Below are 21,844 nucleotides of genomic sequence, written 5' to 3'. Positions count from 1 at the left end.
GTGCGCAAAAGTCAGGTCCCGGTATTTTTCCATTCAAATCTCAGAACAAACCAGGCTACAAGGACGGTGCTTTCAATGGAGAGAAATATGACAAACCACCTTCAGGATTGATTCAAACAACGTTTTCCATGTTTCAGTCGATATTATGGAGTTAATTCGGAAAAAAGTTCGACATGTAGGTGACTGAATTTTCGGTTAGTTTCGGTAGCCAAATGCATAGTAACAAAAGGGAACGATGTGTCCTACACAAGAATCTTTCAGGAAAAACTGGACATCTGCTATGTAACTGAGAGTCTCCTCATTGAAACATCTGAAGTTCTTCAAAGGTAAATTATTTTATTTGATTCCTTGGCTGGTTTTTGTGAATATGTTGCGTGCTAAATGCTAACGCTAATGCTAAGCTAGCTATCACCACTCTTACACAAATTAGTGATTTTCTCTGGTTCTAAAGCATATTTTGAAAATCTGAGACGACAGGTCGGTCATACATCTTGGTTTTGCCCGAAGCATTTGTTCTAAGGGACTCACAGTGAAAATCTTTGCATTTCTGGAAACGTAAGACTGTCTTCTTTCCAAAGCTATCAAATCCAAGCATATTCGAGCATCTTTTCGTGACAAAATATTGCGCTTAAAACGGGCACGTCTTTTTATCCAAAAATGAAATACTGCCCCTATAGGACTAACAGGTTAAATCATCCTTATAAAGAGACATAACATCTTCAAAAGAAACTCCCCGGGCTCTTTGGCATAGGTAGAATACACAGTGTTGACCGCATGTCGTTGAAAGGGTATCTTGCACCTGTTTGATATTGTAGTATATCTTTGAGCCATTTTTGGTCAGAAATTCTTTAATAGATTTGGGGAAATGTGAAAAACCGGGTGGGAAACCATAGGAATCAAAAAAAGTTGCGATTTTTCTTCCTCCTTCCTCTTCTAAGGTCACAGCTAGCCAATGTTCACCCGGCATGTTTTTAGGATGGGTATTGACAATAAACATTGCAGGCCGCACCTTCCATTTCTCCATAGGTAATTCATCACAAGCCAACACTCCGCAAAATTGTTTTCCAATCAGTCGGCTCATCAGCCCTTCCAACTCTTGGGTATTCATGTCTTTTGCTCAACGATCCTTAATAATAATCTACTAAAACCTGTCTTCGGCTATTCACCTCCAAGATTGAATCAGAGCAGGCATAAACAATCATGCTAACCGTACAGGCTAAAGGTGTACGGAAACGCATTTCCAGCCTGAGGTTACCTTGGGACACCACAGAAAGATTTCCTGAGGTGTCATCATCTGGGATAAATTGAAAGCATACATTGTGTAACCCTCGGCAAAATCATTTCTGTCAATAGGTAAAGAGAGATCTTTTAGATGCCTCCCGGTAGCCAGGAATAGATTGTAAAATTCTCGCACAGATATGTTGTTATTAAATTGCGGTTGGAAAGCCTTAGCAGGGACCTGACGTCCGTCCTGACACAGAGCGACATACTCTGCATTGAAGTGTTGAAAATTAAAGGGTTTTTATTTAAGCTGCCCGTATTGGAGGCGTGATCAACCAAACCTATAACTACGTATCGCGGTAAAGGGCCTAGAAATAGGTTTTCTTGACTGCAGATTCTGCTGCCCACAGGTATGCTAAAGGTTTTCATGGTAATTCTTTGAGAGGGTAAAGGGCATTTCCTTTCAGCAAAGCCTGTGAGTGACCCAGACGAACTGCCGGAGATACCGATACTTTTTAATAAAAAGCGTGGCCCCCAACACTTTTAAGCTAAAGTCCCCATCCGTTGCAGACATTAGGCAAAACTCATCCTTGGCCCTGGTTAATTTTAGTCTTAAATCAATCGCATTTAAGAGTAAACGTTCTTGAAAGAAAATGTCAGAGTGTATAGGGCCTAGCAGATTAAACTCTCGAGATTCTGCACAGTAGCGAGCCCGGGCGGCCAGGCCTTTATTTGCACCTGTGGATGGGTCTGTCGATTCCATAGAGCCTCCTGCAGTATCCTTGCTAAAAAGCCCTGCGCTGAATTGGGTCTTGAGAGTGTCTTCAGAGTAGTTGAGTAAGCATTCCATGATGGCACGGTAGGGGTATGTGGCACTGCTTTGACTGATTAGCCGTTCCCCCAAAGTCACATCCACTTGGGAGAAGATGGTGGCCACTGGGTAATTAATGAGACTCACTTTGACATCGTTTGCAATATCAGTACCATCTCTTTTGGTTACTTTTAGACGCAAATGCACCAAGGTGTTGTTGAGGTCCAGATAGTTGTCACCGTGGCCTGGTATGAAAAACTCTATGGGGCCGTTGTCTGTAATGGCAGAGAGTGGGGCTATCTCCACATAACTGGACCTCTCTACTGAATGTTGGGTTAAGGGGGCCGTGAAAAGATCGAGCTCTGTTTTTATAGCTTCAGAGGACATGCGGTGTAAAGAGCCATGGTGCTTGTTCTTTTAGAAAATACTTCCGAGTATTCTTTTACCGTTTTTGGTCCAGACCTCCTCACTTTACCCGTCTTTGACTAACTGAGTTTCTTTTAACCGTTAACCTCCGTTTTTAGGCTCAAGTCTTCGCCTTATACCGGGCGGTCTCTTTTCGGTCTTCGAGACAACATCATCAACCCCGAGCCTTCTTGACTCTCGACATCTGGTGACGCCCTTCTGGTTATCGCATTGGCGACAACCTCACTTACTATATTTTTTGCTGCTGATTTTAAATGCGGTTTGGCTATGCTGAAGCCTCTCTTCATAAACGGTAAAACCATCCTAAAGAGATTACGAAATATCCCTCCGATCCCCCGAACCATACATGGTGGGCGATCCATAATATCCTGGTAACCCATTACCCACTTGATCCACATAGTATGTGACATACCGGTTAGGGTCGAGATGTCGGTGTTCCATAATTTTAATTTAGATGTATTATGTATATAAAATATATAATACTAATATTATATATGTAGAGAGGTTTTGGTTGGTCTAAAGTGGAGTTTTACAATCGTTTTACCATAAGTAAATTCAATGTTTTCGTTCTGATCCGTTTTAAGCTCAACAAGAATGTTTTCAATATATTTCTTGCTTACAGGTACGTAGTGTGGCTTGTCGTAGGTGACAGTGACGATGTCCCCATCCTTTCATCTATATGAACCGTTCTCAGGAGTGGCACACAGCTGTCTCCGACCCTTTGATATGATATGATGTCGGTATACACAAATATGTTGTAAAATGCTGCATGTATATCCGCGGGGAATGGGAATAATTTATCTCTCACATACGTCCATGTATTGGGCCCCATCCCTAACATGTAGGCTAAATTACCACTGGTCTTTATCCCCCCCGGAAGCATCTCCTGAGATTTGTACCCTTTTATGTATAGGGTTGTACATCAGGAATATTTCCATACTGTTCTGCGATAGCCGTTCATTCAACTCGGAGACGAGCCTTTCGACGGTTCTATAGAACCCTTTTTTAACCTTAATAAATTTAGCAGGTTCCGTTAACTTTTTGAAATAAAATTCCCGGTCCTTATCTTTGATATTATACCAGCTATGGGGGTATGTAATCTCGCTGAGCCCTACTTCCCAGGCCTCTGATAACTCTATAGGCTTTGGAAAATTGGTTGTATAATTAGAACTCTGATTATTACGATATATGTGTGCGGACGCATTACTGGGGAGAGTCAGGTAGAAGCCGCTGTGTTCCATTATGCCCTCCGGTGTACACCCGAATGAGGATGTATTTTATCATGCATGGGGGTTTAAATTAACCCCTGATGCCTCCACTACATCCTTCTCTAATACCCAGCTGTTGAATTTTAGCGGCCAGTTTTTCCAGCGGACCAGCACCCATTTTTGACCTTTCTCTCTCTTTTGATCTAGAATCTCATCTACGTGAAACACCTTGTCTTTACCAACCGTTACCTTCTGTAATTCCTGCTCATAAAAAGATCCCGTTATAAGTTCCCCGTCATAATCTTTTAATATTATGGGTTTGTCCCACCTCCCACACATGCGGTGACCTCACCCATTACAACCAGCATGTCCAGAGATACAACCTGTCTCATCATCACCCAGTGCCTGGGCTTACCTCCGCTGTACCCGCACCCCACCATACCCCTGTCTGTGCATTATGCCCTGAATATATTCTACCATGCCCAGAAACCTGCTCCTCTTATCCTCTGCCCCCAACGCTCTAGGCGACCAGTTTTGATAGCCTTTAGCCGCACCCTCATACTACTCCTTCTCTGTTCCGCGGGTGATGTGGAGGTAAACCCAGGCCCTGCATGTCCCCAGGTACCCTCATTTGTTGACTTCTGTGATCGAAAAAGCCTTGGTTTTATGCATGTCAACATCAGAAGCCTCCTCCCTAAGTTTGTTTTACTCACTGCTTTAGCACACTCTGCTAACCCTGATGTCCTTGCCGTGTCTGAATCCTGGCTCAGGAAGGCCACCAAAAATTCAGAGATTTCCATACCCAACTATAACATCTTCCGTCAAGATAGAACTACCAAAGGGGGCGGAGTTGCAGTCTACTGCAGAGATAGCCTGCAAAGTAACGTCATACTTTCCAGGTCCATACCCAAACAGTTCGAACTACTAATTTTGAAAATTACCCTCTCCAGAAATAAGTCTCTCACTGTTGCCGCCTGCTACCGGCCACCCTCAGCTCCCAGCTGTGCCCTGGACACCATTTGTGAATTGATCGCCCCCATCTAGCTTCAGAGTTTGTTCTGTTAGGTGACCTAAACTGGGATATGCTTAACACCCCGGCAGTCCTACAATGTAAGCTAGATGCCCTCAATCTCACTCAAATCATCAAGGAACCCACCAGGTACAACCTTAACTCTGTAAACAAGGGCACCCTCATAGACGTCATCCTGACCAACTGGCCTCCAAATACACCTCCGCTGTCTTCAACCAGGATCTCAGCGATCACTGCCTCATTGCCTGTATCCGCCACGGAGCCGCAGTCAAACGACCACCCCTCATCACTGTCAAACGCTCCCTAAAACACTTCTGTGAGCAGGCCTTTCTAATCGACCTGGCCCGGGTATCCTGGAAGGACATTGACCTCATCCCGTCAGTTGAGGATGCCTGGTCATTCTTTAAAAGTAACTTCCTCACCATTTTAGATAAGCATGCTCCGTTCAAAAATGCAGAACCAAGAACAGATACAGCCCTTGGTTCACTCCAGACCTGACTGCCCTCGACCAGCACAAAAACATCCTGTGGCGGACTGCAATAGCATCGAATAGCCCCGTGATATGCAACTGTTCAGGAAGTCAGGAACCAATACACGCAGTCAGTCAGGAAAGCTAAGGCCAGCTTCTTCAGGCAGAAGTTTGCATCCTGTAGCTCCAACTCCAAAAAGTTCTGGGACACTGTGAAGTCCATGGAGAACAAGAGTACCTCCTCCCAGCTGCCCACTGCACTGAGGCTAGGTAACACGGTCTCCACCGATAAATCCACGATTATCGAAAGCTTCAATAAGCACTTCTCAACGGCTGGCCATGCCTTCCGCCTGGCTACTCCAACCTCGGCCAACAGCTCCGCCCCCCGCAGCTCCTCGCCCAAGCCTCTCCAGGTTCTCCTTTACCCAAATCCAGATAGCAGATGTTCTGAAAGAGCTGCAAACCTAGACCCGTACAAATCAGCTGGGCTTGACAATCTGGACCCTCTATTTCTGAAACTATCTGCCGCCATTGTCGCAACCCCTATTACCAGCCTGTTCAACCTCTCTTTCATATCGTCTGAGATCCCCAAGGATTGGAAAGCTGCCGCAGTCATCCCCCTCTTCAAAGGGGGAGACACCCTGGACCCAAACTGCTATAGACCTATATCCATCCTGCCCTGCCTATCTAAGGTCTTCGAAAGCCAAGTCAACAAACAGGTCACTGACCATCTCGAATCCCACCGTACCTTCTCCGCTGTGCAATCTGGTTTCCGAGCCGGTCACGGGTGCACCTCAGCCACGCTCAAGGTACTAAACGATATCATAACCGCTATCGATAAAAGACAGTACTGTGCAGCCGTCTTCATCGACCTCGCCAAGGCTTTCGACTCTGTCAATCACCATATTCTTATCGGCAGACTCAATAGCCTCGGTTTCTCGGATGACTGCCTTGCCTGGTTCACCAATTACTTTGCAGACAGAGTTCAGTGTGTCAAATCGGAGGGCATGCTGTCCGGTCCTCTGGCAGTCTCTATGGGGTGCCACAGGGTTCAATTCTCGGGCCGACTCTTTTCTCTGTATATATCAATGATGTTGCTCTTGCTGCGGGCGATTCCCTGATCCACCTCTACGCAGACGACACCATTCTATATACTTTCGGCCCGTCATTGGACACTGTGCTATCTAACCTCCAAACGAGCTTCAATGCCATACAGCACTCCTTCCGTGGCCTCCAACTGCTCTTAAACGCGAGTAAAACCAAATGCATGCTTTTCAACCGATCGCTGCCTGCACCCGCATGCCCGACTAGCATCACCACCCTGGATGGTTCCGACCTTGAATATGTGGACATCTATAAGTACCTAGGTGTCTGGCTAGACTGCAAACTCTCCTTCCAGACTCACATCAAACATCTCCAATCGAAAATCAAATCAAGAGTCGGCTTTCTATTCCGCAACAAAGCCTCCTTCACTCACGCCGCCAAGCTTACCTAGTAAAACTGACTATCCTACCGATCCTCGATTTCGGCGATGTCATCTACAAAATGGCTTCCAACACTCTACTCAGCAAACTGGATGCAGTCTATCATAGTGCCATCCGTTTTGTCACCAAAGCACCTTATACCACCCACCACTGCGACTTGTATGCTCTAGTCGGCTGGCCTCGCTACATATTCGTCGCCAGACCCACTGGCTCCAGGTCATCTACAAGTCCATGCTAGGTAAAGCTCCGCCTTATCTCAGTTCACTGGTCACGATGGCAACACCCATCCGTAGCACACGCTCCAGCAGGTGTATCTCACTGATCATCCCTAAAGCCAACACCTCATTTGGCCGCCTTTCGTTCCAGTACTCTGCTGCCTGTGACTGGAATGAACTGCAAAAATCGCTGAAGTTGGAGACTTTTATCTCCCTCACCAACTTCAAACATCAGCTATCCGAGCAGCTAACCGATCGCTGCAGCTGTACATAGTCTATTGGTAAATAGCCCACCCATTTTCACCTACCTCATCCCCATACTGTTTTTATACTGTTTTTTTTTTATTTTATTTATTTATTTATTTACTTTTCTGCTCTTTTGCACACCAATATCTCTACCTGTACATGACCATCTGATCATTTATCACCCCAGTGTTAATCTGCAAAATTGTATTATTCGCCTACCTCCTCATGCCTTTTGCACACATTGTATATAGACTGCCCATTTTTTTTCTACTGTGTTATTGACTTGTTAATTGCTTACTCCATGTGTAACTCTGTGTTGTCTGTTCACACTGCTATGCTTTATCTTGGCCAGGTCGCAGTTGCAAATGAGAACTTGTTCTCAACTAGCCTACCTGGTTAAATAAAGGTGAAATAAAAAAAAAAATAAAAAAAATATGTAGACCGGGGGTATGCGCGGCAGACATTCTGTAACCGTGAAAAGCTCATCACTGTATCCTTGCACGTATTTTTTTATCGAAAACACCCCTCAACTTGGATATACGAACCAAGTCCCCCACAATAAATTTAAAATGTATTTTTTTCTTACGGCGAAGAGGGAGCAAACCATACAGATTTTTAAAGACTTGAAAAGAGTTTTCCGAAGAGACTTCGGAGGGTTTCATCCTTATACTTTTATGATAACTATTGTTATACGCAATTACTAAATCTTGAACTATATCGATATATCTATGCGTGTTGTGCGCTGTAAAATAGCGCCACATCCTCTCCTTCAGAGTCCTGTTAAAGCGTTCAACCACAGAAGCTTTCAAATCCGATCCTGTAGCAAAATGTACTATATTGTGCTTTTTCATTAGTTTCTGAAAGGTCTTATTAAAAAAAAAAATTCCGCCATCGGTCTGCACTTTCTTGGGGGCGCCTCCTTCCTTCAAGATAGAGGCAAATGCCCTGGTCACCTCAGCGCCGCTCTTATTCTTTAAGACCCTATTTTAGAGAAAATATCTATGACCGTTAGCATGTAGCAGTTTCCTTCATTTTTATCTGCAAGGGCCTGCATGTCACATAGATCCGCCTGAAATTGGAACAATGGGTGTGTAGAAAAAACTCTATTTCTAGGAAAATGTTTTCTCACGGGTTTATGTAGAGTGTGCGCGTCTTGTTCGGATAGCCACTCAGTGACTTTAGCATCGCTTAACCTGTGACCTGTTTCTTCGGCTAAAGCGCGCTGTAAATGCTCCTTACCACCATAAGACCCCGGGTTAGAGAGATTATAATGAATGTTTTTCAAAATCTGCTCTGCCATCCTTCTTGCCTCTCTGAGGTACAATAATGTTAATGAGCCACTTTCAAATAACAACAACATTTAATTTTCATTTTTGGGATTTTTATTTTCATGAAAACATTAGGTATTACGTATACAGACAATCCCTAATTCGTTGCAGGATACATGCCCCCCCTTTCTCTATGATCGAATCATGTAAAACCTTGTATATTTGGGTTAGATTAACAGGTTTGTTTCGCTGAATTTTTACAACAGACACATCCGCTATAAAAGTATATAAACAACAAATATGATACATGGTACAATTAAAGGGTGTTTCAAACAAATAAAGTAAAATCTTAGACAAGGTTGTTTCTAGTTCTTCAGAATCACCACCAAGCCGGGTTACCATTTGTGTCCATTGTAGAACCTCGCCAGCATGGCGTACATGAGTCATGATTTGGTCCATTTTCAAAACACGCTCTACATTAGCCCCGGAATTGGGGGTTTTGTAGAACGAGACATTGTTCACTTTATTTTCAATAATTTGATGCATAACACTTGTAAGTTCTCTCAAAAGAAAAAAATGTATTTATTCTATCTAACATCGTATACATATAGTTACCCATTGCTCTACATCTAAATAACAAAAATGTCACTCGGGCTCTTGGGGTTTATTGAGCCAGAAAGCCAACACATCCGACACCACAGCCTCCCTGTATTTGTTATCCTCCACCAGGGTGTGTCGGATTTCTTTGAGTTTCTGGTGTATGTGAATTGCCTCCTTTAGCTCGTGTAGGAATGCTTCGGTTACCCCGTAAACTCTGGGGATAGACGGCACAAGGCCCATAGCCTCCAGGGCTCTGACCAGCGATGGTATAAACCGGCGGGACCAAAGTCTTTTCACCAGCGCCTCAAAATTGTTGAAGAAGTAGTATCTTGGGGGATCGTATAGGCAGGGGTGCCTTCGCTGGCTGGGGTGATTAATCTCACAACCGATGCATTTTTCTCGTATATATTCTCCAATCACCACGTCTAAAAGTGCGGCTACTGAGGCCTTGATTGTGTCAACAAAAATAGTACTGACCACCCCATCAAACACGTCCTCAGGTTGTGTACAGGTAGGGGGTGTCGAGGCATACGATCCTTAGTGTCGGGAGCCCAGGCCGTTTCGGAGTTCGGGTATGCGTTAGGAATATCCATGGTCAATGCGTAGGTTAAGAACTGTAGGTTTTAAGAACCAGCCTTTTTATTCTTGAACCAACCCTCGGGGTATCTGGGGGGGTTAACAACACAGCTTACCTCGCTTTATTTGGGGGCTGCCTCTCCTGACGTTGTATCTTCTTGGGGTTGCTTTGAGTCGTAATCCTCAGGATTCGTATATATTATGCACTTCTTTATCCGTACAATGCTCTGGCGCTTTTGGCTCTGTACAAACAGAGCGTCCAACAGCTCCAACATTTGCAATTCCATTAAAGGCCAGCTTTTAAGGGGTATAAGCATTCGAAGCCGGAAATCCCCGTCCGAACCGCCAGCCCTGATGTTTTGGTTTCGGATTTCCGCGGTGCTGACGTAAAATTCCACGCACCCGCAAGGCCGTCCATTTATACGTTGTATAAATGGGGGGGGGCACATATTCTGTACATGTCATCAGGTCATAAGGTCAGCAATCAATCAATTTTGACACATGCCGTAGCCTATTACTCTCTAATGTACAATCCATTCTACAAAAATTGGATGCACTTTACTTGTGTTACAATTGCATCCAGGGAAATCAAGAGTGGAGACATGCAAATGGTTAGCTCCAGTCTAAATATCAAAGGAGGGAGGTACAGAGGAGAGATGAGCGGCCAGTGATTTACATTACATTTACATTTAAGTCATTTAGCAGACGCTCTTATCCAGAGCGACTTCTACTCTCCTGAAGTAGCAGCCATGAAGAGTGCTTCTCAGGGAAGGGAGAACAGGTGTCTGAGACCACAGTGGAAGTTTTATTTTATCACAGTCTATTTCCATGTCTGTGAAGTCAATGTGCGATAGTCTTTATTAATGTGTGATGCACAGTCTACTCCTGATTAATGCATTGACTTGGGAATGTCCCAAATGTGTGCTTTAAACTTGAGCATCTGGAACTAATTAAATGTAACTCTTAAACAGAGTGTGCAACTACAGTACAGCAGCTGGGTGCAAAAAGTTTTTAAAAAACAAGAGGTTATCCTTTTTGTGGTTGGCCTTTGGCACACCAACAGACAACATATTTTATTTTTTACCTCTCAGATGTTATGTCTCCTATAAGGGGAGCTTTGAGTGGTCCAACTGACATTTTGGTGTACAAAGCGCCCTGTGAACTTTGTAGAGACCTGTGCCTTATAGTGCCCGAAAACCCAATTGGTGCGCTCTCCATTGCCATTCTGTCAGTGGAGCTGACTTGAACTGTCAGATTTCAGACCCCACATTTGCAAATAGTGATGTGTCACATTTTCTGACCTACCCAGAAAAATTGTAAATTTGCTCTACCTCTGATTGATGGAGCCCAGCCTGGTAAACAGGCGTCAGTCTAGCAAATCCAACAGTTGTGGTGTCATCTCACTGTGATATTCTCAGCCGGATTGAAGTCTCTCAACATGAAAAAATACTACAGAATTTCATATAATTTAAACAAGACCACTTTATTTGTGTCACAGAATAATAAAATCACTTTGTGCTTCAAATCAAATCAAATGTTATTAGTCATATGCGCCAAATACAACAACTACTTTTACCCATCTACCAATAGGTGCCCTTCTTTGAGAGGCATTGGAAAACATCCCTGGTGTTTGTGGTTGAATCTGTGTTTGAAATTCACCGCTCGCCTGAGGGACCTTACAGCTAATTGTATGTGTGGGGTATAGAGATGAGGTAGTCATTCAAAAGTCATGTTAAACACTATTATTGGACACATAGTGAGTCCATGTATTGATCACATGTTTACTAATATTGTAGAACTTTGTTCTAAAGCTGTATCTGTACCCATTGGAAGCAGTGATCTAGGAAAGCCAAAGTTCCAAAACTGGTCCTAAAATATTGTATAAAAGATCATGCAAAATATTTTGCTGTGACTCTCATGTGGATGATGTTAAAATGTTTCTGGTCTCATGTGATTAATAATGAGCATGCAGACACTGCCCTTGATGAATTTACGAAATTGCATTTTCCAATTATTGATAAACATGCACCTGTTGAGGCTCCATGGATTGATGATAGACCTCTCCCATCTTTACAACCATTGAATCTATATGTTTTGACCATGACAGTTTACAATCTAAAGTACCACCAAGTTAGTCTCCTCAAATTGTTCAACAGCCACACCATTCATGACCAGATTCAGCTGAGGTCTAGAACTTAGGGAATGATTTGTACAATGCTCTTTATTTTAGAGATGTTCAGGACCAGTTTATTACTGGCCACCCATTCGAAAACAGACTGCAACCCTTTGTGTCTATGTATACGGAGCATGTCCACATCTATGTCAGACCATTTTATTGGTAAACTTCAGGGTAATGTAAAGGTAGATTTTTTTATTGATCCAATACATAATATAGTACACTTATCATAATTTGGTTTTAATCCGGAGAGGTTAGAAAAAGTATCCAGATCCTCTATGAGGCTGTGGAGGGATTCTAATTGTGGATTTAAAAGAAAACATGAATCATCAATGTACAATGTCACCTTTGTTTTTAAGCCAGGGATTTCTAATACATTAATATTATTGTTGGATCTAATTTTAACAGCTAACAGTTCGATATAATAAATAGATATGACGATAGTGGACAATCTTGTTTTACTCCTCTTGACAGTTTAAAACTTTCTGAGATGTAGCCATTATTTTTTAATTTTACACCTAGGGTTACTATACATAACTTAATTCCATTTTATAAGAGATTCTCCAAAATGGAAATATATATTTATATATAAACTCCAGTCGTAATTTATCAAAAGCCTTTTCAAAGTTAAAACATGCTAATAATGGTCCCCTGAGTAAATAAAACAAGTTTGGTATACTTCCACTGATATGCCATCCAGACCTGGAGTTTTACTGGACTTAAAGGCTTTAATTGCATCAAGAAGTTCCTCTTATGTAATTTGGCCTACACATGAGTCTTTCTGAACATATGAGAATTTTACATACTTAATAGGAAAAAAATCCATACAATTAGCTTCGGTTAGTGGAGATGGAGGAGACTGAAACAAAAACATATGCTTAAAACCTCTCTGGGATAGGCGGGACGCAAATGTCCCACTTGGCCAATTGCCAGGGAAAATGCAGTGGGACAAAATAAAATAAAATACTATAAATTGAAAATTTCATTAAATCACACATGTAAGATACCAAATTAAAGCTACACTCGTTGTGAATCCAGCCAATGTGTCAGATTTCAAAAATATAAATCATGCCTTACCTTTGACGAGCTTCTTTTGTTGGCACTCCAATATGTCCCATAAACATCACAAATGGTCCTTTTGTTCGATTCATTCCATCGATATATATCCAAAATGTCCATTTATTTGGTGTGTTTGATCCAGAAAAAAACAGCTTCCAATTTGCGCAACGTCACTACAAAATATCTCAAAAGTTACGTGTAAACATTGCCAAAACATTTCAAACTACCTTTGTAATACAACATTAGGTATTTCAAAATGTTAATAATCAATCGAATTGAAGACGGGTCTATCTGTTTTCAATACAGGAGGATCACAAAGTGCTACTTTTTTAGTCTTGCGCAATTCTCAAACAGTACACATAACGTTACCCTGATCCAAGATGGCCGTACTTCTTCATTACACAAAGGAATAACGTCAACCAATTTCCAAAGACTGGTGACATCCAGTGGAAGCGGTAGAAACTGCAAACAAGTGCCTTAAAAATCTAATTTCCCAATGAAATTTCATTGAATAGACAGTGACCTCAAAAAAAAAAATTCTGAATGGTTAGTCCTCTGGGTTTTACCTGCTACATAAGTTCTGTTATACTCATAGACATGATTCAAACTGTTTTAGAAACTTGAGAGTGTTTTCTATCCAAATCTACTAATAATATGCATATCTTGTATTCTTGGCATGAGTAGCAGGAAGTTGAAATTGGGCACGCTATTTATCCAAAAGTGAAAATGCTGCCCCCTATCCCAAAGAGGTTTTAACCTGTAGTGACGCCCATCCCATGAATGGGACCGTTATCATCACGCAACGGACATAAATCTTCCTAGAAAATATTCTTATTCATGAAAATCACAAGTGAAATATATTGGAACACAGCCTTAGCCTTTTGTCAAAATATGCTTTACAGCCAACGCTAGACAAGCATTTGTGTAAGTTTATCATAGCCTAGCATAGCATTATGCCTTGCTAGCAGCAGGCAAACTTGTCACGGAAATCAGAAAAGCAATTAAATTAAATCGTTTACCTTTGATGAACTTTGGATGTTTTCACTCACAAGACTCCCAGGTAGACAGCCAAAGTTAATTTTTTCCCAAAATATTATTTTTGTAGGGGAAATAGCTCCGTTTGTTCTTCACGTTTGGCTGAGAAATCGCCCGGAAATTGCGGTCACCACAACGGCGAAAAATATTCCAAATTAGTTCCATAATATCGAGACAAACATGGCAAACGTTGTTTAGATTCCATCCTCAAGGTGTTTTTCTAATATCTTTCCGATAATTTATTCGTCGGGACAATTTATTTTTCACTAGGACCGATTGGAATAATGGCTACCTCTGTATTTTACGCGAGAATCTCTCTCGGAGCCACCATGTGACCACTTACGCAATGTGGCCGCCTATGGCTATTCCTCAACAGAAATGCGCAAAACTACGTCACAATGCTGTAGACACCTTGGGGAATACGTAGAAAGCGTAAGCTCGTTGATGGTACATTCACAGCTGAATAGGGAGTCATTGGAACGCAGCGCTTTCAAAACCTGGGGCACTTCCGGATTGTATTTTTCTCAGGCTTTCGCCTGCAACATCAGTTCTGTTATACTCACAGTCAATATCTTTAAAATTTTGGAAACTTTAGAGTGTTTTCTATCCAAAGCTGTCAATTATATACATATTCTAGCATCTTTTCCTGACAAAATATCCCGTTTAAAACGGGAACGTTTTTTTTTTCCAAAAATGAAAATACTGCCCCCTAACACCAAGAGGTTATTAAAGTACGTCCTCGTTCAAAATATTGTTCAGTGAATCATGAGTGACTCCATCCTTTGTAAAAAGTTTCAGTAAAACTAATTCGGTAGCATTTCGATGTTGAAGATTGAAAAATAATATTATTTTTATGGTGTTTCTTTTGCAGTGGCTTCTTCCTTGCAGAGCGGCCTTTCAGGTTATGTCGATATAGAACTCGTTTTACTATGGGTATAGATACTTTTATACCTGTTTCCTCCAGCATCTTCACAAGGGCCTTTGCTGTTGTTCTGGGTTTTCACACCTAAGTACGTTCATCTCTAGGAGACAGAACGCGTCTCCTTCCTGAGCAGTATGACGGCTGCGTGGTCCCATGGTGTTTATACTTGCGTACTATTGTTTGTACAGATGAACATGGTACCTTCAGGCATTTTGAAACTACAATCTAAGTGTATGTAATCTTCCGACTTCAACTGTAGGTATTTAACCTCTCTGCGCACAGAACCCGTTAGCAGGATGAAATTCGACAACACGGTGATCGCTACATAAATAGTCATATTAAACATTCATGAAAATACAAGTGTCTCACATGTTTCGAAAGCCTAGAATCTTGCAGATTTAAAAAAGGATTTACTGCAAAAGAATACGATGCGATTATCTGAGGATAGAGCCCCATAAAAAAAAAATATTTCAACGGGACGTGTTTCGCGGGACGTATTGACTGAAAGAAACCGATTTGAAGACAACAAGTAATGACATCATTGTGCACCAATGATATGACCACTGTTTTGTTGATTGACTGTATTTGAACCCAATGACCATTGATCGTCTGGAAATCTAGCTGGGTAGATAGCCAATGAGCTGAGGTAAACGGCAATATGTAATGTTTATGTGTTGGAAGACCAACCCATGTGGTAAACTCCGGCGTAAAGAGGGTCATTCGCCATTGAAATTTCATACCGGAAGGAGCAACGGATGTTACACACAGCGTTGTTTTGGAAAAGCACGTCTTCAGCTGTTTATATATCAATCAGTATGGCGACTAAGTCATGGAAATCTAAATCTAAGTCTAGATATACAGATGTACACACAATTTTAGAAGAAATTGATCGGGAAAATGAAAGAGATTGTTGGAGGACGATTCATTTAGAGATTCCCAATTGGAGGAATACTTTTTGAACGGAGAGGACATCGTTTTGGGCTGGTAAGTTTTTCTCATGCCAATGCCGTTGTTTAAAATTAATAATATTAATTATTATTTGTGAAATGAAATAGCCTATTTGAGGCTGTTGAGGGGAGGGCAGGCCCACAACAATGGCCAAAGGGAAATTGAGACAGTAGATACAGCTGGTCTGTCATAATATAATAAAGACAGTAGATATAGCTGACATGTCATAATATAAATTGACAGTAGATCTAGCTGGTCTGTCATAATATAAATGAGACAGTAGATCTAGCAGGTCTATAATAATATATTCAACCTTATGTTCCCTGTACTCTATATATATCTGTTTATTATACCTTGATACAGGGCTCATATGTGAAACTATTCTAACTGAAAATTTTCTTTCACAGTGACACTGACTCAGAATGGGAGCCCCCAGTGCCAAGGTGTCCATCCCCCACTGAAGCTGGTTCATCCAGCTCCTGCCACAAGTGATGTTCATCTGCCCAAATTTATTTCTGCAGGCATGGATGTGCCTCAGGGCAAAAAGGGCACAGCATGGAGGCGTCGCTGTGTTCTTTGCTAAATTAAGTCCCCCATCACCTGCACCACATGCTTGGTGACCCTCTGCTTTACAGCAGAAAGAGACTGCTATGACACCTGGAATCAGCAGCACAATATTGTGTAGAGGACTGAGGGTCTTCCAAATATTGAAAGTGTTATTTTGTAAATGTATATATATTTTTTCATGTTTTTTCTCCATTCTTTGGGGGTGTGTGTTAGAATACCATTTTGGTATTTTGTATATAGTTATTCCATTCAAAATGTATAACTTCACCAATTTGGCCACTTGGGTACATTTGGGCTACTTGTGTGGGACACCTGGGTGACTTCATGATAAATGTCATGTAGCACAATCATTTTGGAAGTTATCATCCTGACACTTTGCACAAGTACTCTTACCCTCTTATGTTTTTCACTGAAATTGTCCCCATCATCCTATCTGAATGTTTGTTTTGTCTTTTAAAGATGATGATACAACAATAAAAATGAAAAAAACATATGTTTTTTTCATTGTATTATCTAAACCAGATCTATTGTGTTATACTGTATTTTCCTACATTCAATTCACATTTACACAAACTTCAGAGCGTTTTCTTTTAAAACCATATTATAATCTCACACAATAATACTAGAGTCTTATGTAGCTTGTAGAGTTGATAAATTCTCATATATTTTTTAAAAGATTCTTGGATCATCATTATTTGGAGAGTATAGGTTAATAAGCCATATCTGTTTATGGTCCAATAACATATTTAAAATCCTCCATCTACCTTGAGGATCTGTTTGGACAATTGGACATTTGGATCAAAATTACTGTTACTATTAATATAATCACCCCTTTTGAATTTCTTTGCCGATGGGAGAAATATATTTTGACAGCCCCAGTCCTTTTTCTACAAAACTTCATTTAAAATTGTTGACTGAGTTTCCTGTAAACAATAGATATTATATTCCTTCTCTTTTAGCCAGGTAAAAACTGATCGTCTTTTCTTATTATCTGCTAAGCCATTACAAATTTAACTGGCTATACTTATTTCACAAATTACCATAATGAGAAACAAGTTTCAATTCTATTTATCATTATATATGTTTGTAAACGTGCCATTAAAAAGTAACATAAGATTGAGTGTATAGCTGTACCATAATATTTGCATTGCTACTAATTAAACCTCCAATTTGTCCCCACTATTCCACCTGCTAAATCCCCTCCTCATGCCGAGTTGGGTTGTCATCCCAATGAATGGCAGACCCCACCCGAACCCCCGGATCCCATGGCCCCAGAGAGACCGGAATCCATCCTTCGAAAAGAGCACACAGTGCCACCCACAGAACAGCAGTAGATCAAACGCCAATAGCGTTTCCATTTCCCTCACCTCAATTTGTTTTAAATATAGCTATTAAAATATATATATATATATATATATATATATATATATATATATATATATATATATATATAAATCCTGTTTATCTTAATTTCCTATAATTAGCTATTCATATTTGTAGGAATGTTGACAGTTTATTGTTACTGCTTACCAGTATTGCCATTACAAACATTACATTTAGGCAAGCAATTATTATTTTAGCAAATAATAATTGTGATTCATCCAATGTTGTCCCTAACATATTTTACACACACACACACACACACACACACACACACACACAGACACACACATAAACACTCAACCCCTTTCCCCCACAAACCATAGACTCAGATGCTCAACAGTTGCACCATCCCAGAGCCCAACTCAAGAAAGTCCTTGTTCACGAATGCATATACAATTGCAGCTGTATGAGAAGGCCTGCAAAACTGAGCAAAAATGGGCAGAAATGGGGAGATTTGATTAACCATTGTCACGTCCGAGGTGATGGAGATCAGATTTACCTCCTTCCTCTGAAACACCAACACATGGTCCCCTGTTGTGACCATATTCCCAAGCATCTCCGTGCAGTCAGACCTTTGATGATTTTGTGCCACCAGTGCCCAGTGTCTCTGAATGTCAGTGTGACCCCCTCCTCATGGGTTATTGCTGCTAGTGTTGCCAGCACTGACACTGCTTTGGTGTAGGCATCCCCACCGGCTAGGTACAAGATCCCCACCAGCTAGGTACAAGATCATTTACAAGATCAAGATCATTAAGGTTCTCATTAGCAGCTTTGAGAATTTCCTTGTATATTATGCTCTCCCATCAGGGGGCTCTGGTTTTGCAGGACCAACACTGCCAGGCAGGCTCAGAATCTTGAGGGGGTGGTGCTGCTCTAGAAGGTCTCTGACCGCATTTTGGCTGCATACAGGCAGCTTACAGCAGGCCCATAAAACAGATAGGGACTTATCTTTGGTGTCTGCGTCATTCATGTGGGTGTCTAGGGTATAGGGTTGTGGACCGTTCCATCAAGATCGGACCATAAATAAGTAAATTAGATGCATTTTTTTAGGTACACTTCAACTATGACAGACAAAATAATAAAAAAATCCAGAAAATCACATTGTAAGATTTTTAATGATTTTATTTGCAAATGATGGTGGAAAATAAGTATTTGGTCAATAACAAAAGTTTATCTTAATACTTATGTTTATATACCCTTTGTTGGCAATGACAGAGGTCAAACGTTTTCTGTCTTCACAAGGTTTTCACACACTGTTGCTGGTATTTTGGCCCATTCCTCAATGCAGATCTCCTCTGGAGCAGTGATGTTTTGGGGTTGTTGCTGGGCAACACGGACTTTCAACTCCCTCCAAAGATGTTCTACGGGGTTGAGATCTGGAGACCGGCTAGGCCACTCCAGGACCTTGAAATGCTTCTTACGAAGCCACTCCTTCGTTGCCCGGGCGGTGTGTTTGGGATCATTGTCATGCTGAAAGACCCAGCAACATTCTCCCAATCTTCTTCTGGATCATCCAAATGCTCTATAGCAAACTTCAGACGGGCCTGGACATGTACTGGCTTAAGCAGGGGGACAAGTCTGGCACTGCAGGATTTGAGTCCTTGGCGGCAAAGTGTGTTACTTTGGTCCCAGCTCTCTGCAGGTCATTCACTAGGTCCCCCCGTGTAGTTCTGGGATTTTTGCTCACCGTTCTTGTGATAATTTTGACCCCACGGGGTGAGATCTTGCGTGGAGCCCCAGATCGAGGGACATTATCAGTGGTCTTGTATGTCTTCCATTTCCTAATAATTGCTCCCACAGTTGATTTCTTCAAACCAAGTTGCTTACCTATTGCAGATTCAGTCTTCCCAGCCTGGTGCACGTCTACAATTTTGTTTCTGGTGTCCTTTGACAGCTCTTTGGTCTTGGCCATAGTGGAGTTTGGAGTGTGACTGTTTGAGGTTGTGGACAGGTGTCTTTTATACTGATAACAAGTTCAAACAGGTGCCATTAATAAAGGTAACGGGTGGAATACAGAGGAGCCTCTTAAAGATGAAGTTACAGGTCTGTGTGAGCCATGTAACAAAACGTCTTAATTTAATACATTTTAAATGCAGACTGTAAAACAACTAAATAAGAGAAAAAGTCAAGGGGTGTGAATACTTTCTGAAGGTACTGTACTTGAGCTTGTGTCCTCAAAAGTGAGTACACCTCAGCAATTTATAACTATTTTTTACCAGAGAGGTGAGTTCCAGACCATTCTAAAACTATGCAAAATTACCAGTTATTGTTTATGGCCATCTCAAATGATGGTTATATCTATTTAGGTGTAAATCTCAATTGAATCCAATGTTGATCCTGTCAGAGAGTGCTTCCAATACCTCCTCATATTGTTTGTTTTCTTGTTGGTTGCAGGTGAATTCCAAGTGAATAACCGGACAGGTGTGATCTCCACGGCTAAGCTTCTGGATTATGAGACTGTTACCAGCTACGTGCTCAGGGTCCAGGCTGACTCCATGGCTGTGGTCAAGGCCCAACTGCGGGTTCCCTCCAAAAGTAAGACAGGGGTATTGAGCTAGTCATAGGGGGCTGGGATGCTACATCAGTTAATCACCTTTCCGGCTAGATACGGTGGTTGACATTTGTATCATGGTCCTAAGAGGAGGTGTCACATCAGAGAAACCCACTTCACCTCACTTATCTCTGCAATTATTGTAATACAGACCAGGGCACCTTGCCGTCTAATTTGTATTTTTATTAAAACCTTATTGAGTTCAAATGAACAAAACAGAACAGGGTGTAATTGTCAGAGTCCAATTAAAATCACTACACATGCAGACACAGACATGCACACATGCACACACACACACTTTTAATAAAGCAGAGTCAATTATTAGAATCAATTTAACCCATAAGAGTCTAAACCCTGTCTAAGCCTGGGGAGAGGGTCTACTAAGCTATACTGAATAGTTTTAAGAAGGTCATACTAAGGATCATGTTGCTATTTTATTTAGAATAATAAGATCCCTCGAAGTATACAAATATATATTTTTAAAATGTGTTGATGAAAAATGTTATTTGTCGTTAGTGCTATTGAATAACAGATTCACTACATGCAACAACAGATAGTCCCTCCCCCCCAAAAAATGAAGTTTGTTCTGAAGTGTCTGTCCAATATCTGAGAGATATAAGAAAGATCAGAAATCCTAAACTATATATATTTAACCCCTTTTTTTGGTCCATTTTTTCAACTGGTACCGGGGGACCTTCAGATGAGTCTTGTGAGGCCTGTGGGAGTCCTAGAGCAAAACAACTGACATATAACTGTTCGTGAGAGGGTTGGCTGTGCCGACTTCAGACGAATCCTAAGACCCTTGTGGGGGTTGTACTAGTGCTAGGTTTGTTCATACTGTATTTGTACTGTATATGAATAACTGTGACAAATAGATATGGAGCAGTGGAGGCTCCTCAGAGAAGGAAAGGGAGGACTATCCTCCTCAGTGAGTTTCATTAAAAAATATATAGTAAAACATTTAAAGTTACCCTTTTGAGGTAAAACTATACTAAATATATTAATTATCACCAAATAATTTATTAAAATATACTGTTTTGCAATGAAGGTCTACAGTAGCCTCAACAGCACTCTGTAGGGTAGTACCATGATTTCAATACAAAACCTAGGAGACTCATGGTTCTCACCCCATTCCATAGACTCACTAGACCCATTCCATAGACCCATTCCATAGGAAGGTTTTTTTGCTTGGTCACAAAGGGAAAAAGTGAGAGGAGGAGAGCGCATAGATGCGAAAAGGAATACAACATGGCTGCTATGAATGTGAACTGTGTTTACGCGTGACCAGGGGTGTATTCATTCCATCAATTATTTTGAAAAAACATTTCTTTAAAAAAATCAAATGGAAAGAAACGGGGATAAACATACCTCAATTTTACCAATAGAAACTCTCATTTGCAACTTTGGGACTAATGATTACACCCTCGATCAGCTAGATGCAGGCAAGAGTGTGCAAGGTTGTATTGAATGTCCATGTGTCACTGTCTCCTCAACATTTTCTCTTGACCTGTGTGTACCTACATTGTAATTCATAGGCTAGGTTGTAGCAATCTCATGAGCATCATGTCGTAGCCTAAACCTATCAATGTTACTTTGAACTGGGTAATGTAACGTGAATGACAGTCATCCAATATGCTGTAATAGAAATA

The 21,844-nt window shown here is 41.3% G+C and overlaps 1 protein-coding gene across 1 annotated transcript in view; it reads left to right on the top strand.

Moving 5' to 3' along the window:
- The window catches only part of LOC115113224 (protocadherin-15-like), a 186,219-nt gene that overhangs the window by 127,607 nt on the left and 36,768 nt on the right, over window positions 1-21,844 (top strand). Inside the window, exon 15 of the mRNA XM_065012551.1 lies at window positions 20,039-20,179. Within this exon, the coding sequence (XP_064868623.1) occupies window positions 20,039-20,179 (141 nt within the window). The remainder of the gene's footprint in view (window positions 1-20,038; window positions 20,180-21,844) is intronic.

Source organism: Oncorhynchus nerka, linkage group LG28 (assembly GCF_034236695.1).
Source record: "Oncorhynchus nerka isolate Pitt River linkage group LG28, Oner_Uvic_2.0, whole genome shotgun sequence".
NCBI lineage: Eukaryota > Metazoa > Chordata > Actinopteri > Salmoniformes > Salmonidae > Oncorhynchus > Oncorhynchus nerka.
The sequence above is the reverse complement of the archived record's forward strand: the minus strand, read 5'-3'. Positions and strand labels throughout refer to the sequence as shown.